Source organism: Leptopilina heterotoma, unplaced genomic scaffold (genome assembly GCF_015476425.1).
Source record: "Leptopilina heterotoma isolate Lh14 unplaced genomic scaffold, ASM1547642v1 Lhet_305, whole genome shotgun sequence".
Taxonomy (NCBI): Eukaryota; Metazoa; Arthropoda; class Insecta; order Hymenoptera; family Figitidae; genus Leptopilina; species Leptopilina heterotoma.
The window spans coordinates 1,017,202-1,036,528 of record NW_025111009.1 but is presented as its reverse complement, the minus strand read 5'-3'; the positions used below and the strand labels follow the sequence as shown (position 1 = coordinate 1,036,528).

The following is a 19,327-nucleotide window of genomic DNA, read 5'->3' as shown; positions in this document are numbered from 1 at the left end:
TCCGAGTCGAAGACTCGGAGTTATCGATATCTTCATGTTTTATAGTTAAAATTTAATTAATAGTTTTAACTACAAAAAATTTTAGGTAATACTAAACCTGTATTTGAATTATTGTTATTACGTCTAAAAGTTGTCTAAAAGTTACTTTAATAAATTGAATTACTTTCGAAAAATTACTTTCTTAGAAAGTTTTTATCATATAATTATTCAAAATTTAAACTTTAAAATTAAAACTTTTTGAAAAATTTACTTTTAATTTGAAATTAATTAAATTAAAATTCTTTAAATACACGAATGTTTTTTTATTTTTTAATAAATATCTTTAAAGATGTAATTTTTTTCAGAAAATTTTACCAAAATTTTAATTATTTGGAAATTTTTCAGCTATTTGTAATAGAAAAATCTGTTTTCTTTTGAAAATTATTTTTAAATATTTTTTTTTTAAATTATTTTAAGAATTATTTTATTATAATTTTTAAAAATTTAATTTTTTTCAAATATTTATTGTTACCTACAAATTTTCAATAATTCATCTTAGTAAGATGTTTAAAAGTCCATAAAAAGTTATAGTTACAATTATTATAAAAGAAGATTGTTAATTTTTTAAAACATCTAAATTATTATAAAAAAATGAATTTTTGTATTTAAATGCAATTCAATTCTAGAATAACATTCTGAAAATTATTAAAAATAATTGATCTAGAGAAGAATTTTAGTTAAAAATTCTAAAAAATAATTGAATTTTAGAAGAGTTATAATAAAAATTTCGAAAAATATAATTAAATTTCAGAAGCAGGTATCAAATTAAAATTTTTGAAAATATGAATTTTGAGTAACTTTAATTAAAACTTCTAAAAAACACAGTTTTTTGTAAAAATTTTTTTTAAAATAGTTGAATTTTTGAATATTGTTATTTAATTAAAATACTTTTAGATAATTCAAATTTCGTAAGATATAATTGAAAATATTTGAATTTTAGTAGAATTTTAAGTGAACTTTCTTTTTTTTAAATAAATTAAATTCAGAAAGCTTTTTCAAAATTCTTAAAAATTATTGATTTAGAGAAGGATTTCGATTAGAAGTTCTGGAAAATAAAAATTAAATTTTAGAAATGTACAATAGAAATGTTTAGATATAATTAAATTTCAGAAGGTTTAATATTAAAAGTTTTTGATAATATTTAATAATATTATTTAAATACTTATTTAAAAAATCTATTAAACTTTTAAGTAAATTTAGTTAAAAATTCTAGAAAATAATCAAGTATTAAAAGAGTTATATAGTTGTAATTTTCAAAAATAATTCAATTTTTATCAAGAAGAGATTTTAATACAATTTTTAAAAGTAATCGTGTTTTTCGAAAAAAAAAATTGTTAAGAAGTGTGAAAAAATTATTTGAAAATAATTGAATTTGATGAAAACTGAGAATTGAAGTCATTATTAGAATGAAAGAAAAAGTTAAAAAAATTCTAGAAATTAGGGGAAAATCAAGGAAATGAAAAATCAAATTTTATTCACAACTCTGATTAAAATAATCGATTTTTTCGACTTTTTTGTACTTTTAATCGACTAAAATGACATTTTTTGCGCCTTAATGTCTCAAGGCCTGGATTTAATTTATTTTCTTTTATTTTTGGAAAAATATTTCCTGAATCGTTTATTTTTTTATTTGATTTTCTTCGGTAAAAATTCCTTAAAAGTCGAGCTTTCATTTTCTGTAAATGAGTAAATTAATCTCGTGAAATTGAAGTATAGTTGTGTGATCAGAATAGAATCCGGTAATTAGGTAATGCGACTCGATTACAAAATAATGCTCCATATGAGATGAGAAACGCGGAATTAAAGATTATATAGCCAAGTTGTAAGATCAACGCATTCCTTGCGATGAAACAAGTCAGAAATGGAAGTCTGGCATGCGAGTTTTAAGTACCGGTATTCGATCGCGTGGAGGAACAAGTTCTTCGTGTTTAAGAGATCAATTGGAATTTAGACGAATTTGAGAAAAGTAATACGATTTATTACAAAATTGTTGTTGCTTTTCAAATTTAAGAAAAAGAATCTTTTTTTTTGAATTTTCAAGAAAGAAAAAAAGAAATTGTCCAGTTTATGATCAATCAATTTAATTTTGAATTTTATTTTCTTCAGGTCGAGCATAAACCATTACACAAGGCAATTCATCACGAGAATCATGTCTCGCAGATCACCAAATCGATTCAATCGCAAGCGAATCACGTATCATCTCACATGGTACACAACCAGTCGCACAACCAATCCAATTTCAATCACGTAAATGATCATGAAGGACATACGTCTGCGTCGAGGATTTCGAATCATGTGTCAACTGGAAATCAGATCAACAACGTTCATCATCAGAAGAATCAGATGAACAAAAACGCTGAGAATCAGGAGTGGCGGCATCAGGAAGAGACTGGCCGATCTCAGGAAGAAAGTATTTACGAGAGTGGACCAGTTGTCAATGATGGAAAGCATTCGCTTCTACAATACGCAATGCTCAATTTCCGACAAAGTACCGAAAAGTGAGTATTTTAATTTTTTTGCTTCAAAAGTAAATAAGAATTTAATTGAACTTTTTTTGAGGATAAAATTTCGTGTATAGAATAAGTGGAAACACTGAAGAAAAAAAAGAGTTTTTAGAATGGTGGTTTAGTAGTAAAATTGGGTAAAAGCAAACTCCTCACCATGCGCCTGACGAAGGGTTAAAGAATTTTATCAAAATTTTTGAAAATAATTGAATTCTTTTAAGGAATTTGGAATAATAAAAATGAAAATAATTTAATTCCTCTGAAAAATTTTATTACTTATGAAAATAATCTAATTTTCTTGGACGAATTTTATTCAAATATTTGAAAATAATTCAATATAGTTTCAAAGAATTTTATTACAACTTTTAAAAAAAATTTAATTGTTTCCAAGAAAAGTAAATTTCTCTAGAAGAATTCAATTAATTTCAATACAATTTAAACTACATTCCGCGAAAGGATTTTAATCTTCATCGAAAAAAATTAACATTTAATTAAATTTAAATTTAACAATTTAGAATCTTCTAACCAATTGAATTCTATCAAGAAATTTTATTAAAGTTGTGCTTAAAATAATTGAATTCAGTCAATAAATTTTAAAACTTATGAAAATAATTCAATTTTTTGCGACGAATTTTATTAAAATATATTTGAAAAGTTTTCATTAAAATTTTTCAAAATAATTGAATTCTTTAGAGAAAATTTAATAAAATTGTATTAAAAATAATTGAATTCCTGGGAAGCACTTTATTGTTTATAAAAATAATATAAAAAAATTATTAGAAAATATAATAAAAGTTTTCAAAATACAAATTCAATTGTTTCAAAGAAAATTTAAATTCTTTCGAAGAATTTAATTAAATTTTCGAAAATAATTGAATTCTTTGAAATAATTTTGATAAAATTTTTCAAAATAATTTAATTCTATCAAGAAATTTTATTGAAATTGTATTGAAAATAATTGAATTCTTGCCAAGAATTTTATTAAAGTTTCGGAGAAAATTAAAATTCTTTAGCAGAATTAAGTTAAAATTGTATTAAAAATATTTGAATTCTTTTAAAGAATTTTTAATTTTTTGTAAATAATTCAATTTTTCTCAAAATTTTTAATAAATTCCTTCCCATGAATTCAATTATTTTCATAAAAATAATAAAATTCATCATAGGAATACAATTGTTCGCAATTCAATTTTAAATAATTTTCTCAATAGAATTTAATTATTTTCAATGCAATTTTATTTAATTAATTTTTTTTAAGAATTCAATTTATTATTTTCATAAAAATAATATAATTCTTTTCAGGAATTCAATCTTTTTCATATTCTCGATATAATTCAGTTATTTTTGAAGAATTTTAATAAATTTCGATGCAAGAATTAAATTCTTTAAGATTCAAAATTTTTAAAGTTACAAAAATTAAAGTAATAAAATTATTTTAACCCGTTGCCTGTTTCCGACCCACGGGTGGGTCGTGAAAAAGTATGGCCATAACTGTTTCCGACCCACCCGTGGGTCGTGTTCACTATCACTCAAAATAAATATAATTTGTTTATAAATTGATAGATATTTTTCTTTATATCAATATTATAGGACATTATAAGGGTCATTAATGATATTTTAAAAAATAATTGAATAATTAGTTATAATTTAAATATATTATAGGTACTATTTGAAGAAGTATTAGATTCCGCTGGGCAGTTTGGGACAATCATGTTGTATTTTCCTCAAACAGTTAAGGGGTTAACAAAAGTTTTATTTTTTAAAATTAAAAACAATTCATTTTTTAACTAAAAATTGTGAAAAATAAAATCATTTCTAAACTTTTCTTGCAAAAATAGTATTATTACTAAACTTATTCACTAAATCTGAATGAGGGTATAGAAATAGAATTTATTTATTTTCAATACAATTTTATTTAATTAAATTCTTCTAAAAATTCAATTATTTTAAAAAATTTTAGTAAATTTCTTCATAAGAATTCAATTATTTTCATAAAAATAATAAAATTCTTTTTAGGAATTCAATCTTTACATATTCTCAATATAATTCAGTTATTTTTCAAGAATTTTAATAAATTTCCATGAAAAAATTAAATTTTTTAAGATTCAAATTTTTTAAAGTTACAAATATTGAAGAATTAAAATTTTTTTCACAAGTTTTATTTTTTTAAATTAAAAACAATTAAGTTTTTAACTAAAAATTGTGAAAAATAAAACTATTTTTATGTTTTAAAATTGTTAAATTTTGTAGGATCAGGGAAAAAGTTAAAATTCCATCTGGAAATTAGGGAAAAAACATGAAAAACAAAATTAAATTTTTGTTGAACTCTGTTTATATCTTACTCACTGAATTCAAATTTTGAAAATTTGTCACGCTTTATTTATAGAATTAAATTTTATCAAAATTTGCCTTACTTCTCTCTATAATTTGTCAAGATATTCTAAAAATGTTTGGAAATATTTCTATGAATTATTATTATCTAAAGAAGTCATAAAATTGATTTAATATTCAATATCAGATAATAATGAAATATTAACTGGACTTAGTATAAAAATAAAATTTAAATAAAATTAAAAGCCTTAAAAAAGATTCTAGTCCTGTATTTTATACGAAGAAATACAGTCAAAAAATACAAAAATACAAATACAAAAAATATCTAAAATTCGAATTCGACTTGAATTCTAACATCAACTTGAACTATTACATTCCAGTCAGTTGGGAAATTTACTAAATTAGCTATTTACATACATGGTGACTGGAAGATTTGAGAATATCATTTGAAGTGCAAGAACAATGGAGATTTTGCGATGAAATAAAGTGCGTCAAGATTTGACTGCATACGATGATATCTGAGAATCGTGAATGTTATGCTTTCTCAACACGACTTTTATATAAGAGCACAACAACAAAAACAATTCCGTATTGACGTTAGTTTAAATTAATAAATTCCAAATGCTTTAAATGAACACACAATTATTTCTGAAATGTAATTAAATATTTTTTTTTTTATTATTTATTGTAATGTTAATTATACTAGTAATAATAATAGTGATAATAACACAAAAATAGTAGATAAAATCTGTGAAAATTCGTCTACCTTTGATTATAGGATATTGAATTGTTTTTAATATTCCCTGAAGCGAAAACTCAATTTGCAAAGAACAATCGACTATTAAAAAGTAAGAAGGGGGGCTTTTTTTTAAGGAGAAAGGGAATTGCCATTTTCCGACTTTCTTTAATTAGCATGAGATATACTTTTTTTTATGTAACACTCATCAACATTTCTCGGGAAGTGCGACCGTGAATAACGAGAAACTCAAAGTGTAACAAAATTTTATGGGCAATATCTTCAACAGACGAATAAACCGCACTTGTAAATATATTGCATCTTGTTTCCTGAGGCGAGATTCTTAATTAACAATCCATCGTTAACGTCGAATCTGGTTTTTTTTTCTCTTTTTTTTCTAAAAGCTGAGTGAAATCTAAATGAATAAGGAAATGCACATATGGTTGACTACTGATTTGTATTCGTTATCAGGGAGCACTGTTTTTTTTCTGTGACGGGAATGTAAACACTTTCCAACGAAAGTTACATTTTCTCGAGGAATTCATGCATACATATACACAAGATATATCGAAACTGATAATTATAAAACGAGTATTGGCGAAAAAGTTGAAATTCGTGTTTTTATTCAGTGAAATCATGCTCAAGATTTTTTTGTTCCTTTACAATAATTCATGTGCGGTAAAATTTCTTGCCTTAGTAGAGTTTCTAGAAAATGAAAAAAAAAATGGGAATAAAATATAAAATTATACATATACTGATGATAGATTAGATGTATACATATTAGTTTACAAAAGGAGCTTATATATTATATGACTTCGTGATAGGAATTTGTGTGTCATAAAATGTATGCACATGTATATATGAATTGTAAAATAACTTTCTTTATTTACTTCACCTGATTATTAAAATATCTCGAGGAAACCTAGTTTACTGACATTTTCTGATGGTTGAAAAAGAAATTGCTATCTTGTGGTCTATTATAGTGCTCGCATTAATTTTAATTGTACCATTGTGTACCTAGAATCAATTATGATTTTCTCATGCGAGATTAGACAGTGAAGGAAATTAATGGATTATTCAAGACATAAATTAGGAAACGATGTCATAAAAAAATACTCTCCTTTTTGGATAAAATTCAACCTTAGTTGGAATTCAAATATTCCAAATTCTTCTTATAAACAAAACTATCCAATTTTACGAAGTGTTCAATTTAATATTAGAATGCAAATTGCTAAATTTTTTATTTTTAAATATCGACTTTAATTTTTGAATAGTTTCAGATTCAAAATTTTAAAAAATGCAATTTTTAACTAATTAATTACTATTAATTACTTTCCAATGTTTTAATAAAATTCTTCGCAAGAATTCAATTATTTTCATAAATAATAAAATTCTTCGCAGGAATTCAGTTATTTTCATAAATAATAAAATTCTTCTCAGGAATTCAATTATTTTCAAAAATAATAAAATTCTTCCAAAAAATTCAACTATTTTAACAAAATTTTAATTAAGTTTTCTATGAGAATTGGAATATTTTTATTACAATTTTAATTAAATTCCTCGAAAAAATCCAATTATTTTTTAAAATTTTAATAAAATTCTTAGTAACATTTCAATTATTTTTATGATTTATGAAATTTTTCACAGGAATTTAATTATTTTTAAAAATTTTAATAAAATTCTTGGCCAAAATTCAATTATTTTCATAAATAATAAAAATTTTCAAACGAATTCAATTACTTTTATGAATAATAAAATTCTTGGCGGGAATTTAATTATTTTAAAGAATTTTAATACAATTCTTCTCAAAAATTTTATTGTTTGGAAAAATTTCAATAAAATTCTCTACATAAGAAAAAAAATTAATTAAATATTTTGAAAAAATTAAAATCTTTTCCTCAATAATAAAATTCTTCATAGAAATTTATTTATTTTTCACTTCAATTCTAATAAAATTCTTACCCACCTTTTTAGTTATTTAATAATTTAGAACATTCCTGAAAAAATTCAATTTTTTAAGAATTTTAAGAATTTTTAATGAAATAATTAATTGGAAGAAAAATGTTTGTTAAATAATCTAAAAAATAAGTGAATATTGAAAAAGTTATAGAAAAATGTTTAGATCTCAAATGTCTACAGAATAATTAGAAATTAAAGTTTTTTCAAAAATCTAATTGAAATTAGAATTATTATTCTAATTTTTGAAAAACCAATCAATTTCAAAATTTATAATTAAAATAATTTTTCAAAAAGTTTATTTGTTTTCGAATTGTGTAAAAATTCTTTTAGAAATTCAATTTTTTCGAAAAATCACATTACAATTTTTTTAAAAAACTAACTCTAAGAATTTTTTATTATATATTTTATTAAAATTTATTTATCTTACAAAAAAGGATTTTAGATTATTAAAAAAATTAATTTAGAGAAGCATTTTAAACTAAGAATTCTAGAAAAAAATTGAATAATGCAAAATTTATGGTAAAAATTGTTCGACATTAATTTCAAAAGGTTACAAATTAAAATTTTTAAGAATTTGAATTTTGAGTAAGTACCTTTAATTTAAAATTCTAGAAAATTTGGTTTTTTAAAAAATATTAATTCTAAATTTTTTTAAATTAGTTGAATTTATGCATGAGTATTATTTAATTAATAAGCTGTCGAGTAATATAAAATTTCGTTATATTTACAATTGAAAACAATTCAATTTTATACGAATTTTAAGTGAACTTTTCTTTTTTTGTAAATAATTAAACTCTCAAGAATGTTTCTGCAAATTATTAACAATAATTGAGTTAGATAAGAATTTTAGTTAAAAATTCTAGAAAGTAATTGAATTTCGAAGAAGTTACAGTAGCAATTTTTAGAAACAATTATACATCAAAAGCTTTCAAAGAAAATTTTTGAAAATTTCAATTGAATTTTATAAAAACTTACAATTGAAACCATTATTTTGATGAGGGATAAAGTTTATTTTTATAAAAATCAAGAAAAAAGTCAGAAAAGTAGAAAATAAAATATCTATTACAAATCTAAATAAAATAAACTACTTTTTAGAATTTTTTTGTTCCTTAAACCGATTAAAATGCCTTTTTGATTCTTAAAGTCGATTTGAATCCTGCTGATTAGAATCTCTTTTTCTTTCTTTTGAGATAGTAATATTTAATTGAATTTACCATTAATTGAAATATTGACAAACCAAATCAATTTAATAGAACAAAAGGAATTCCAAATATTTTCAATTAAATTTAAATTGTTCGATTAAAATCGATATCTTCGTGATTCAATGCTTCGAAATGAATCTCAGGAATCTATTGAAAGTGCGCTAACGATCTGAAGAAATTTCAATCACGCTGTATATTCCATTGCCAGTGGAAACAAACTTTCAAGATTGTTATATTGTATTACGAAACATATTATTTTATCGTATTTGTAGATATAATTTTGAAAATGATACTTAAAGTAATTTGCCTCGTACACTTTGTTTAACATGAAATTACGCATGAGATGAACCGGAAGAGAAAATATAAAGAGAATATATATATATATTTTTTTTTAATGTGAAACAAATTATATATAATAGAAAATTTGTAATATATAATTTTAAATTGATTTTTTTTAAATTTCAGGTTCGAAATGATGAAAACGGCAGATGGTTCAATTAGTGGTTCTTTAAAAGTAATAGAATCATTGAAAAGTAAAAAGAAGAATAAAAAGAACAAAGGTCAACAGGATAGTGCAGAATGGACATGGAAGGAACAGGTAGACCTAGTTAAGTACTCGGCAGTTCCTATTGAAAAGAGTCTTCTACGTTTGGACAACGAGTTGAGTGCCCTTGCTGTAGAATGCTTCCTGTGTCTGATGATGTACATGGGCGATCAGTCACTTCCGCCAAGCATGAACGAAGTAAAGTGTGTCTACACAATACTAAAGGTGAGCAAAAGTTTAATCACTGTTTAAAACAAAAAAAACATCACTTTCTATAAATCTAAAATATCATTCAATTCCTCATTCCGGAAAATTTTAATTCAGAAAACTTTTTTTTTCAAATTTTGTTCTTCAAGGTTTTATTTATCGAAAGTAGACTTTTTATGAATTTATGGATTTTTTCAATACATTAAATATTATCAGGGCTCGAACTAGGTCCGTAAATCTTGTAAAGGTCAGTAATTGTGCTTCAAGTCCGTAAAAGTCAGATTTTTTTAAAATATGTCCGTAAAGTCCGTAATTTGATTAAAAAGGACGAAAAGTTCGTAAATTATACGATATAATATGGAGAATTTTAGAAAAACTACAAATGATTGCAGAAATTCAATTATTTTCAAAAGTAATAAAATTCTTCGCAGAAATTCAATTGTGTTTAAAATTTTTTAAAAATTCTTGTCAAAATTCCAATCATCTTTATAAATATAAATTAAATTCTTCTCCGAAATTCAATTATTTTCAAAAATTTTTATAAAATTCTTGGCAAAATTTCAATTAATTTAAAAAATTTGCTTTAATTCAATGATTTTCAATATGTAATGTTTTAATAAAATTTTCCAAAATTTTTTATAAATTTCTTCACAATAATTCAATTATTTTCATAAATAATCAAATGTTTACAGGAATTCAATTATTTTCTTAAATAATAAAATTCTTTTTAGGAATTCAATTATTTTCACAAATATAATAAAACTCATTGCAGAATTTCAATTATTTTTAATACAATTTTAATCGAATTTCTCGAATAATGTAATTATTCTTAAAAATTTTATTAAAATTTATCTTCAAAGAATTCAATTATGTAATAATTTGATGATAAAATTCTTTAGTAGAATTGAATTTGAAGAAACATTCAATTACTAAATAAATTATTTATTTTTGCATTTAAATAATTGAATTCGAGTAGAATTTTCTAATAAAAATTGATTAAAAAATAAATTTTAGTTAAAATTTTGTATTATAATTGAATTTTGAAAAGGTTTCAAATTATAATCTTTGAAAATCTGAATTTTTCATATTTTTAACTAACAATTCTGTGGAATTAATTTTTTTTTATAAAGTTTAATTGGGGATTTTGTTTTGAAAATATTTGAAGTTATTATTTTCTAATATATATATTTAATTCAAGCATTTCCGAATAATTGAAAACCTTTGTAAAATTAAATTGTAAGCAAATGAATTTGAAAATTCTCAAAGCACTTTTTCAAAAATTATTAAAAATAATAAATTTATGGAAAAATTTTAATTAAAAAAAAAAAAATTAATTTTGGAGAAGTTACAAATTATTGGCAATGAAAATTACCACCGCGGGCTCGGTGTCGCTAGTGTTTTACACCAAAAATGGACGAAATGGGTGTACAAATTTAAAAAAATATAAACTTAAATTGTGACTTTTCGGTTTTAATTTTAAGTAGTTTTTCAATAAAAAGATAAATAATGAACAACAATCTTAACAAATATTTCTTAAACATTAGAATACTTTAAATATTAACATTTTTTTCAACCTTGTACACCCACAGCAGCCATTTTTTTTAGTTCACTTTATGGTCACTATGTGTCGCATTGCAATTTTAAATCCCCAATTGCAGAAATTATTTTCAAAAATAATAAAACTCATTGCAGAATTTCAATTATTTTGAATACAATTTTAATCGAATTTCTCGAAAAATGAAATGTTACTAATCTTACTAATGAAATGTTTTATTTTACAGCACTGTCATGATTTTGAACAGTTGTGCGATGAAATTTATTGTCAACTAATGAAGCAAACGACAAATAATAAAAGTCCAAATCCAGAAAGTTGTCAACGTGGATGGAGAATTTTTAGTATTATCGCTGCATATTTTAATTGTAGCGATGGACTTAAGCCGTATCTCACGAAATATTTGGAAACTGCCGCCTATGATAAGAGACGAGCGTATCATGGTACGGCAACCGTTTGCCTGCAGAATTTACGAAAAACGGTTAAATACGGAGGCAGAAAGATTATTCCCAGCGTTGAAGAAATAATGGCAATTAGTGCTGGAAGAAATGCCAAGAGACAAATCTATAGATTACCAGGTGGAACTGAGAGAGTAATCAATACCAAGTGCACCACTGTTGTACAAGTTAGTACCAAATTTCATAATTATTCATTATTTTCAATTATTTATAAATGTTATAGATATTTAAAAAAATTTTCATTCAAATTTTTTAAAAATTATTTCAATTTTTGAATATATATTTCAATGAAAAATTTTCGAGTAATTAAAATATCGTAAAAGTTAATTAAAAACAAATTTTATGCGTATTTAAAATAAAATTTCGTTTTCTTTCGAATCATATTGAATTCACAAAAAACTTTCAAAATTACAAAAAATAATTGCCTTGGAGAAGAATTTTAATTAGAATATTTTAAAGAAATTTATTGCAATTTTTAAAAACTGTCTTGTCTTTAAAGGAAAAATATTTAAAAAACACAAAAAAATTATTTCAAAGTCATTAAAAGTCAACTTTTAAAACCTGAAAAAATAAAAAACAATTTGTAATTATTTTAATAGTTTTTAATTAATTTTTGAAAGAAATTGAAACAATTTAAAAATGTAAATTGAAATTTACAGGATGTTATTGAAGAAATGTGTAACGTGATATCCGTAAGAAGTCCAAATGAAATGGATGAGTTTCTGCTTTATTGCATCATTGATGGAGATGCCTTTACGATGCCTTTAGCTCGAGATGAATACGTTTTGGATGTTACTACCGCGCTTTATATGAATCAACAGGTGTTCTACCTAATATTCTGCAGGTATTATTTTTCAAATTAACTTTTTTTTCTCTTAATTACTATTCTTTCGTTAAAAACAGACAATAAATAAATACAATGAGAATATATTAAGTTTTCTCCTCTCCAAACAAAAAGACATGAATTATAAAAGAAAAGAACAAAAAGTCTAATATTTATTTTCCCTTGGAGAATAATTTTACTTTTTAAAGAGAATATTTGTGAAAGTAAAAGTTGCTCTTTTTGACCAATTTTTGAAAAAGGGGATAATTTTTTTAATTTCTAGATCCGTCTGGTATTATCCGCTTCGTCTTGATGCGCCTTTGTACATAGAAGTCATTTTCAATCAAATTGTACCAGATTATGTGGAAGGCCTGCTATTAGTTTTACCTGGTGATCATTTACCACAGGAAGTAATAGTGAGTAGAATATTTTGAATTAAAAAAAAAGAAATTAATGCCTTAATTTAAAAAAAAAGAAAATTCTTTGTTTTTTTACAAAGGAATTTTGGTAAATTATTAAAATGTAATTTTTTACAGTACGACATGGCGCAGATCGCAGCACTTTTACACAGGGCAGCGGATTACACACATGAACCAACCACGAAGGAAGTTAAGTACCTTCTTCCTAAACCAGCTCTCAGTTTAAGGGAACCACGACCACAGCAATGGAGCAGTATGGTTCAACAAGCGTGGAACAACGTTATGCATAATCAATCCGCTAGTTGTAAAGCTCAAGTTCTAGGTAAAATTTAGTATTTGTATTTTTTCTTTTATTTTCATTTTATTTCTATTTATTTTTTATTATTATGCTTATTTATGATATTTATATTTAAATGTATTTCTATTTCTCTTGTGATTTATATAAGAAAATATTTATGGTTATTTATAATTTATTTTTATTTATTTATTCCCAGATTTTCAAGAATGTTTGTTTTTATTTTTCTAATATTAATATTAAGCGGAATATTATATAAAGTCTGGAATTTTGTTTCGTTTTTATATAAATTTTTTTCTTTAATAAAATTTGATCAATTTGATAGGTAAATAAATTTTAAATTTTCCGTTAAAATTTAAATCAATTCATATGAAAATTTTCTTTTTTCAACAGAAATACTGTCTAAGTGGCCACTATTTGGATCCAGTTTCTTTGCAGTGAAGAGAGCGCCAGAGGGAAAAGAAGAAGGCGGAGACCACATCCTTGCTCTAAACAGACACGGCGTTCTTTTTATCGACCACATTACGCATGTGAGTTTTTAATTCACTTTTATTATTTTTGTTTTCTATTAGATTTTTCATTTTATTTCACATTTGCTTTAGTTTTCAACGTGCAATAAGATCTCTTAATTTGAATTTTACTCTTTACCTATTAAATTAAATGCTTAATAGTTTTGAAAATTAAGACCAAGCGGAAAATTAAAAAATTGAATAGTGCATGGCTAGAAAATAAAATTTGCTAATATGGTTTCTGTGCGAATGGAGAAATGGTTATAGGTAAATGTTTTCACTTTAGAAATAAGGCGACTCATCTCACGTAGTGCTTTCAAAATTTTCATCAAAAGGAAAATTCGAAAATCTCCTCGTAATTTGGAAAAGGAAATTACTTTTGGAGCTACTAATTTGCAATTCTCTACTGCTTAATCTTCTGCTTTATTTACTACTTTATCAAATTGAGACGAAGATACAAATTAAGTGAAATACTAATCAACTCAGCTGCTAATTTATTAATTACACTACTAATTATCTCAAGTAGTATTTGCAGAGCTCGAATCATTGAAAATATTTAAAAATACGGACTTTTCGGACCAAAAATTAAAAATTACAGACCCATTACTTATAAAAATATAGCCAGTCCGAGTCAAATACTATTTTCCAGAATTTTTAACTAAAATTCTTTTTTAAAACAATTATTTTTAATAATTTATGAAAAAGTTCTTCGAGAGTATGAAAAATTCATATTTTCAAAGATTATAATTTGTAACTTTTTCAAAATTCAATTATTTCTAAAACTTCACGCAATATTTTTTATATTCAATTATTATTTAAAATTTTAACTAAAATTCATTTTTAAATCAATTTTTATTAGAAAATTCCACGAGAAATCAATTATTTAAATACAAAATCAACAAAGTTTAAAATAATTGAATAATTGAATTCTTTCGACGAATATCAATAAAATTTTTAAGAATACCTAATTACATTTTTCGAGGATTTCGATTAAAATTGTATTAAAAATAATTGAAATTTTGCAGAGAATTTTATTAAAGTTTTTGATAATAATTGAATTTCGGAGAAGAATGTTATTGTTTGAACAAATAATTGTAATTTTGCAGAGAATTTTATTAAAATTTTTGAAAATAATTGAATTATTTGAAAATATAATTGAAATTTTGACGAGAATTTTAAAAAAATTTTGTAAATAATTGGATTTCTAAGAAGAATTTTATTACTTTTGAAAATAATTGAATTTCTGGAATCATTTGTAACTTCTCCAAAATTCTCTTTTTTTAGTTTTTTTAACTAAAATTTTTCTTATCTATTATTTTTGATAATTAAATAATTAATAATTAAATATGTATAAAAAATCAACTAATTTCAAAAGAATTATAATTAAATTTTTTCAAAAAAATTACTTCTGCAGAATTTTTAATTGAAAAGTAAGAAAAATTCAGATTTTCAAAGATTATACCTAATTTGTAACTTTTTCGAAATTCAATTATTTCTAAAAATTCATGCTACAATGCTTTTAATATTCAATTATTATCTAAAATTATAACTAAAATTCATTTTTAAATCAATTTTTATTAGAAAATTCAACAAGAATTTAATTATTTAAATACAAAAATAAATATTTTATTAAATAATTCAATCTTTCTTAAAATTGAATTCTCATAAAGAATTAAATTTTATTTTATCAACAATTTTTTAAATAATAAAATTCTTTCGACGAATTGTAATAAAATTTTTTTGAATAATCACATTTTTCGAGGAATTTGATTAAAATTTTATTAAAAATAATTGAAATTATGCAACAAGTTGTATTATTTATGTAAATAATTGAATCTCTGCAAAAATATTATTATTTATTAAAAAAGTTGAATAATTCCGAAGAAATTTATAAAAAATTTGTAAAGATTTGAGTTCCTGCGAAATTTTTGTTATTGATGAAAATAATTAAATGTTTGCATAGAATTTTAGCAAAATTTTGTTTAAATAATTGAATAATAATAATAATTCTTTTGGAAAATATTATGCAAATATCAGATACTGAAAATCATTGAATTCAGGAAAATTTTTGATAATAATTAAAATTTTGACAAGAATTTTATTATAATTTTTGAAAATAATTGAGTTTTGGAGAAGAATTTTATTATATTTATAAAGATAATTAAAATTTTCACGAGTATTTTTAAAAATTTTTGAACATAATGGAATTTCTGCGAAATATTTTATTACTTTTGAAAATAATTTGATTTCTGCAATCATTTGTAATTTCTCAAAAATTCTCCAAATTATAATGAACAATTTACGAACTATTCGTTCTTTTTCAAATAAATTACGAACTTTACGGACTTTTTTTAAAAATACTGACTTTTACGGGCTTCTATCAAATTTACAGACTTTTACGGTATTTACGGACCTAGTTCGAGCCCTGTATTTAATTAGAAGACTTATTAATTGAAGCAAGTAGCTAAATTAATATTTTAATTAGTACATTAATTAAACTATAATTTAATTTGAGTACTTAAAATAATAATTTTAATGTCAATGAACTAAAAATGCTAATAACTAATTTAAATCGCACCTAATGAAAATGCTTATTAAGTAAATAAAAATGGGTTACGAATTTTTTGATCAAGAGATCGAAATGATCCAATCTGGAAAATTAAACGCTACCTAATGAAAATGCTTATTAATTAAATATAAATGGGTTACGGTTTTCTGGAGCGACAGATCGAAATGATCCAATATTGAAAACTTAATTGCAGGAGACACTCTATCATTATCCATATTCCGAGGTGATTTCAACTCGCAAAGTGAAATCCGAGGAAGGAACTTTATATTTGGACATGAAATGCGGCAATCTGATGCAGCAGCGAATAACGAGACTTCAAACTGAGCAAGCTCATGAGATTTCGCGTTTAATAAGACAGTACATCACAATGGAACAGAGATCGACAAATAATCCGGGTCCTCCTATGGGATTCGATCGATTCAGATAAATCATCGACAAATCTTCTAATACAAATTTTTTGTATATCAGGGGAAAAGTTCATCTAAAGGGATCAGCCATTATTCTTACTTTATATATACGAGAACGATGTTCATTTATAGGATAGCGGTTCCAGAAGAAAAAAGAGATAGAGAGAAAAAAAACAAATGCTCAAATAATTAATCGAATTATCGATTTTGTAAATACGCGTAGGCACGGTTAGAATAAAAAAAAAGATTGACGACGACGACGACCACCTCTAGAGAACTTTGATTCATCGAGGTAAAATTATTGTATACAACCTCGAGAATTTCTAGATCAGAACAAGTGAGTTCTCTACAATCAAATATTTGTCCGACTGTTTTTAAATCTTTCGGTTGTTATTTGAATGTGCAGGAAATTAAGATGTCACGATTGTAACGTGAATCAGTCGTAGTTATTTAAAAAGAGAAGAAATACATTTATTAATTAATAATAAAAGAAGAGAGATCTGTTGTAAGTCTTTAGTAGCGAATGTTTTTATTTATAAAGAGTAAGAAAAAGGATAAAAAAAATGAAACTGCAAGTTACAGCAAATTATTTGTTTGTTAAGAAAATAAACATGTATAATTAGAAACTAATCTTAACGATTACGTTGTTAAGACAAAGACTAACAGCTTGCGAATATTAAAATTTTACATTATTGATAATGTATATGATGTATTGTCGGAGAGAAGATATCAATTTTTATTAAAAATTTTTATGCCAATTTTTTTTTTGATTTCTTGATATTTTCGAAGGAGACTATTGTCTCATGAATGAATTACAGTCTTATTTTAAATAAACTTTAACATTATTTATAAATATATATATTTAATATTTATGTATTTTTTCAACAATTTTATAAATTTTATTATTTAATTCAAAAATAATAATTGAATCCTTTAAATATTTTTAAGTCTGTTTAAATTTGAATACTTCTGCTATCATTTAAATCGAAACTTTTTTTCAAATTAATCAAATTTAATTTAATTAATCAATTAATTTATACCTAATATTAATTTTTTTTCCTTTCGCCAGGACAAACCTTTTTGATTAAAAAAATCGAATCTATTACAAATCTTATTTGCTAGTTCTTAATAAATCTAATTTTTGGATTTCAATACAATGCCAATATTTTTGATTTGCATTCTTATCAAAAGTCGTTTATATCAATGAATCCTTTATGAAGTAAAGTATTGATTTTTCTTGTAAATAATTTCTTTCCAGTGAGAAAGAAATGATTAATTCTTAAAAATAAAAAATACGATATGGTGGTATTATAATACTACTTTAAGTTCATTATTTTTTTGTAAAAAAAACTTCTAGCCAACTATTTGTAGCACACATTTTAAAAAAGACACACATAATAATTTTATAAATTTTCAGGCAGTTCACTTGTTGTATAGCTTTTGACAAAGTTAATTTTAATAGGAAGATTTGAAAGAATTATTTTAATTTTATTTGAATAAAAATTAGAATAATAAATCTTTGTTCAGAAACTTTTTAGTTATTTTGTTATTTTTTAAATGTGTAATTAAATTTTTCAAGACTTTTAATTATTTTTTTATTATTACAATATTTTAATTGAGAAAAATTTGAATCAGGAATTATAAAACTTGTTACCCTTTATAATCAGTTTACAAATATTAATTTCAGTTATTTAAAATAATTTTTTAATTTTTAATTTGAATTTTTAACAAATTTTTTAACTTTGTTCTTAGATGACAAATATTATTTTCATATTCTTTTAAAAAAAATTTTGTAATAATTATTTTAATCAAATCATGAATATTCAATAGGGCCGAACGTTGTAATTAAATAATCTGAGTTTTAATTTATAAAACAATGTATTAACCAATTACTTATTATTATTTATTATTTTTAATAATTTAGTAGGACTTTGATATTTTTATTGCAAAAATTTAGTTATTTTTTAAGATTTTACTAAAATTCTTCGAAGGAATTCAATTATTTCCATAAATAATAAAATTCTTTGCAAGAATTCCATTATTTTCAAAACTTTTAGTAAAATTCTCTATAGAAATTAATTTATTTTTAATACAATTTTAATTGAATTTCTCGAAAGAAATACATTACTTTGAGAAATTTGAATATAATTCTTTGCAAGAATTCAATTATTTTCAAAAATTTGAATGAAATTCTTGGCAACAATTCAATTATTTTCAAAAATAATACAATTTTTTCACACAAATTCAATTATTTAAAAAATTTTAATAAAATTCTTCGAAATAATAATTTAATTACTTCAAAAATTTTAAGAAAATTTTATATAAGAATTTTTTAATTTTATTTATTTTCAATACAATTTTAAGAAAATTCCTCGAAAGAATTTAATTATTTTTAGAAATTTTAATATTTTCATGTTTTAGAATACAATATTAAATCTACAAAGAATTTTTTAAATATTTCATCTCTATTTTTTAAATATAATAACATTTTTATAAACATTTTGAAAGTAGATATAGACACCCTTAAGGTTTAAATTAATTGTTTGCTTCTGAACATTATTTTTTTCATAATTAATTGAACTCCTTTTGAATTTTTTTATAATGATCAGAAAGAAAGTCAAAATTCTGTCTGAAAATCAGGGAAAATCGATTTAAAATTTTTGTCGCAACTCGGCATTTTTGAAATTGAGCCCTTTTTGAAATTTATGATTCAAATATTACTTTAATAATTTTTAAAAATAATTTTAATAATTTTAATAATTGTCCAATAATGTTA

At 22.7% G+C, this 19,327-nt stretch overlaps 1 protein-coding gene across 1 annotated transcript in view; it reads left to right on the top strand.

Moving 5' to 3' along the window:
* The window catches only part of LOC122504565 (unconventional myosin-XV), a 115,110-nt gene extending 97,801 nt beyond the window's left edge, over positions 1-17,309 (top strand). Inside the window, exons 27-34 of the mRNA XM_043615724.1 lie at positions 2,146-2,537; positions 9,234-9,537; positions 11,301-11,696; positions 12,189-12,373; positions 12,636-12,768; positions 12,889-13,093; positions 13,460-13,596; positions 16,338-17,309. Of these exons, the coding sequence (XP_043471659.1) occupies positions 2,146-2,537; positions 9,234-9,537; positions 11,301-11,696; positions 12,189-12,373; positions 12,636-12,768; positions 12,889-13,093; positions 13,460-13,596; positions 16,338-16,571 (1,986 nt within the window). The 3' untranslated portion in view covers positions 16,572-17,309. The remainder of the gene's footprint in view (positions 1-2,145; positions 2,538-9,233; positions 9,538-11,300; positions 11,697-12,188; positions 12,374-12,635; positions 12,769-12,888; positions 13,094-13,459; positions 13,597-16,337) is intronic.
* Positions 17,310-19,327: the final 2,018 nt, after the last annotated feature.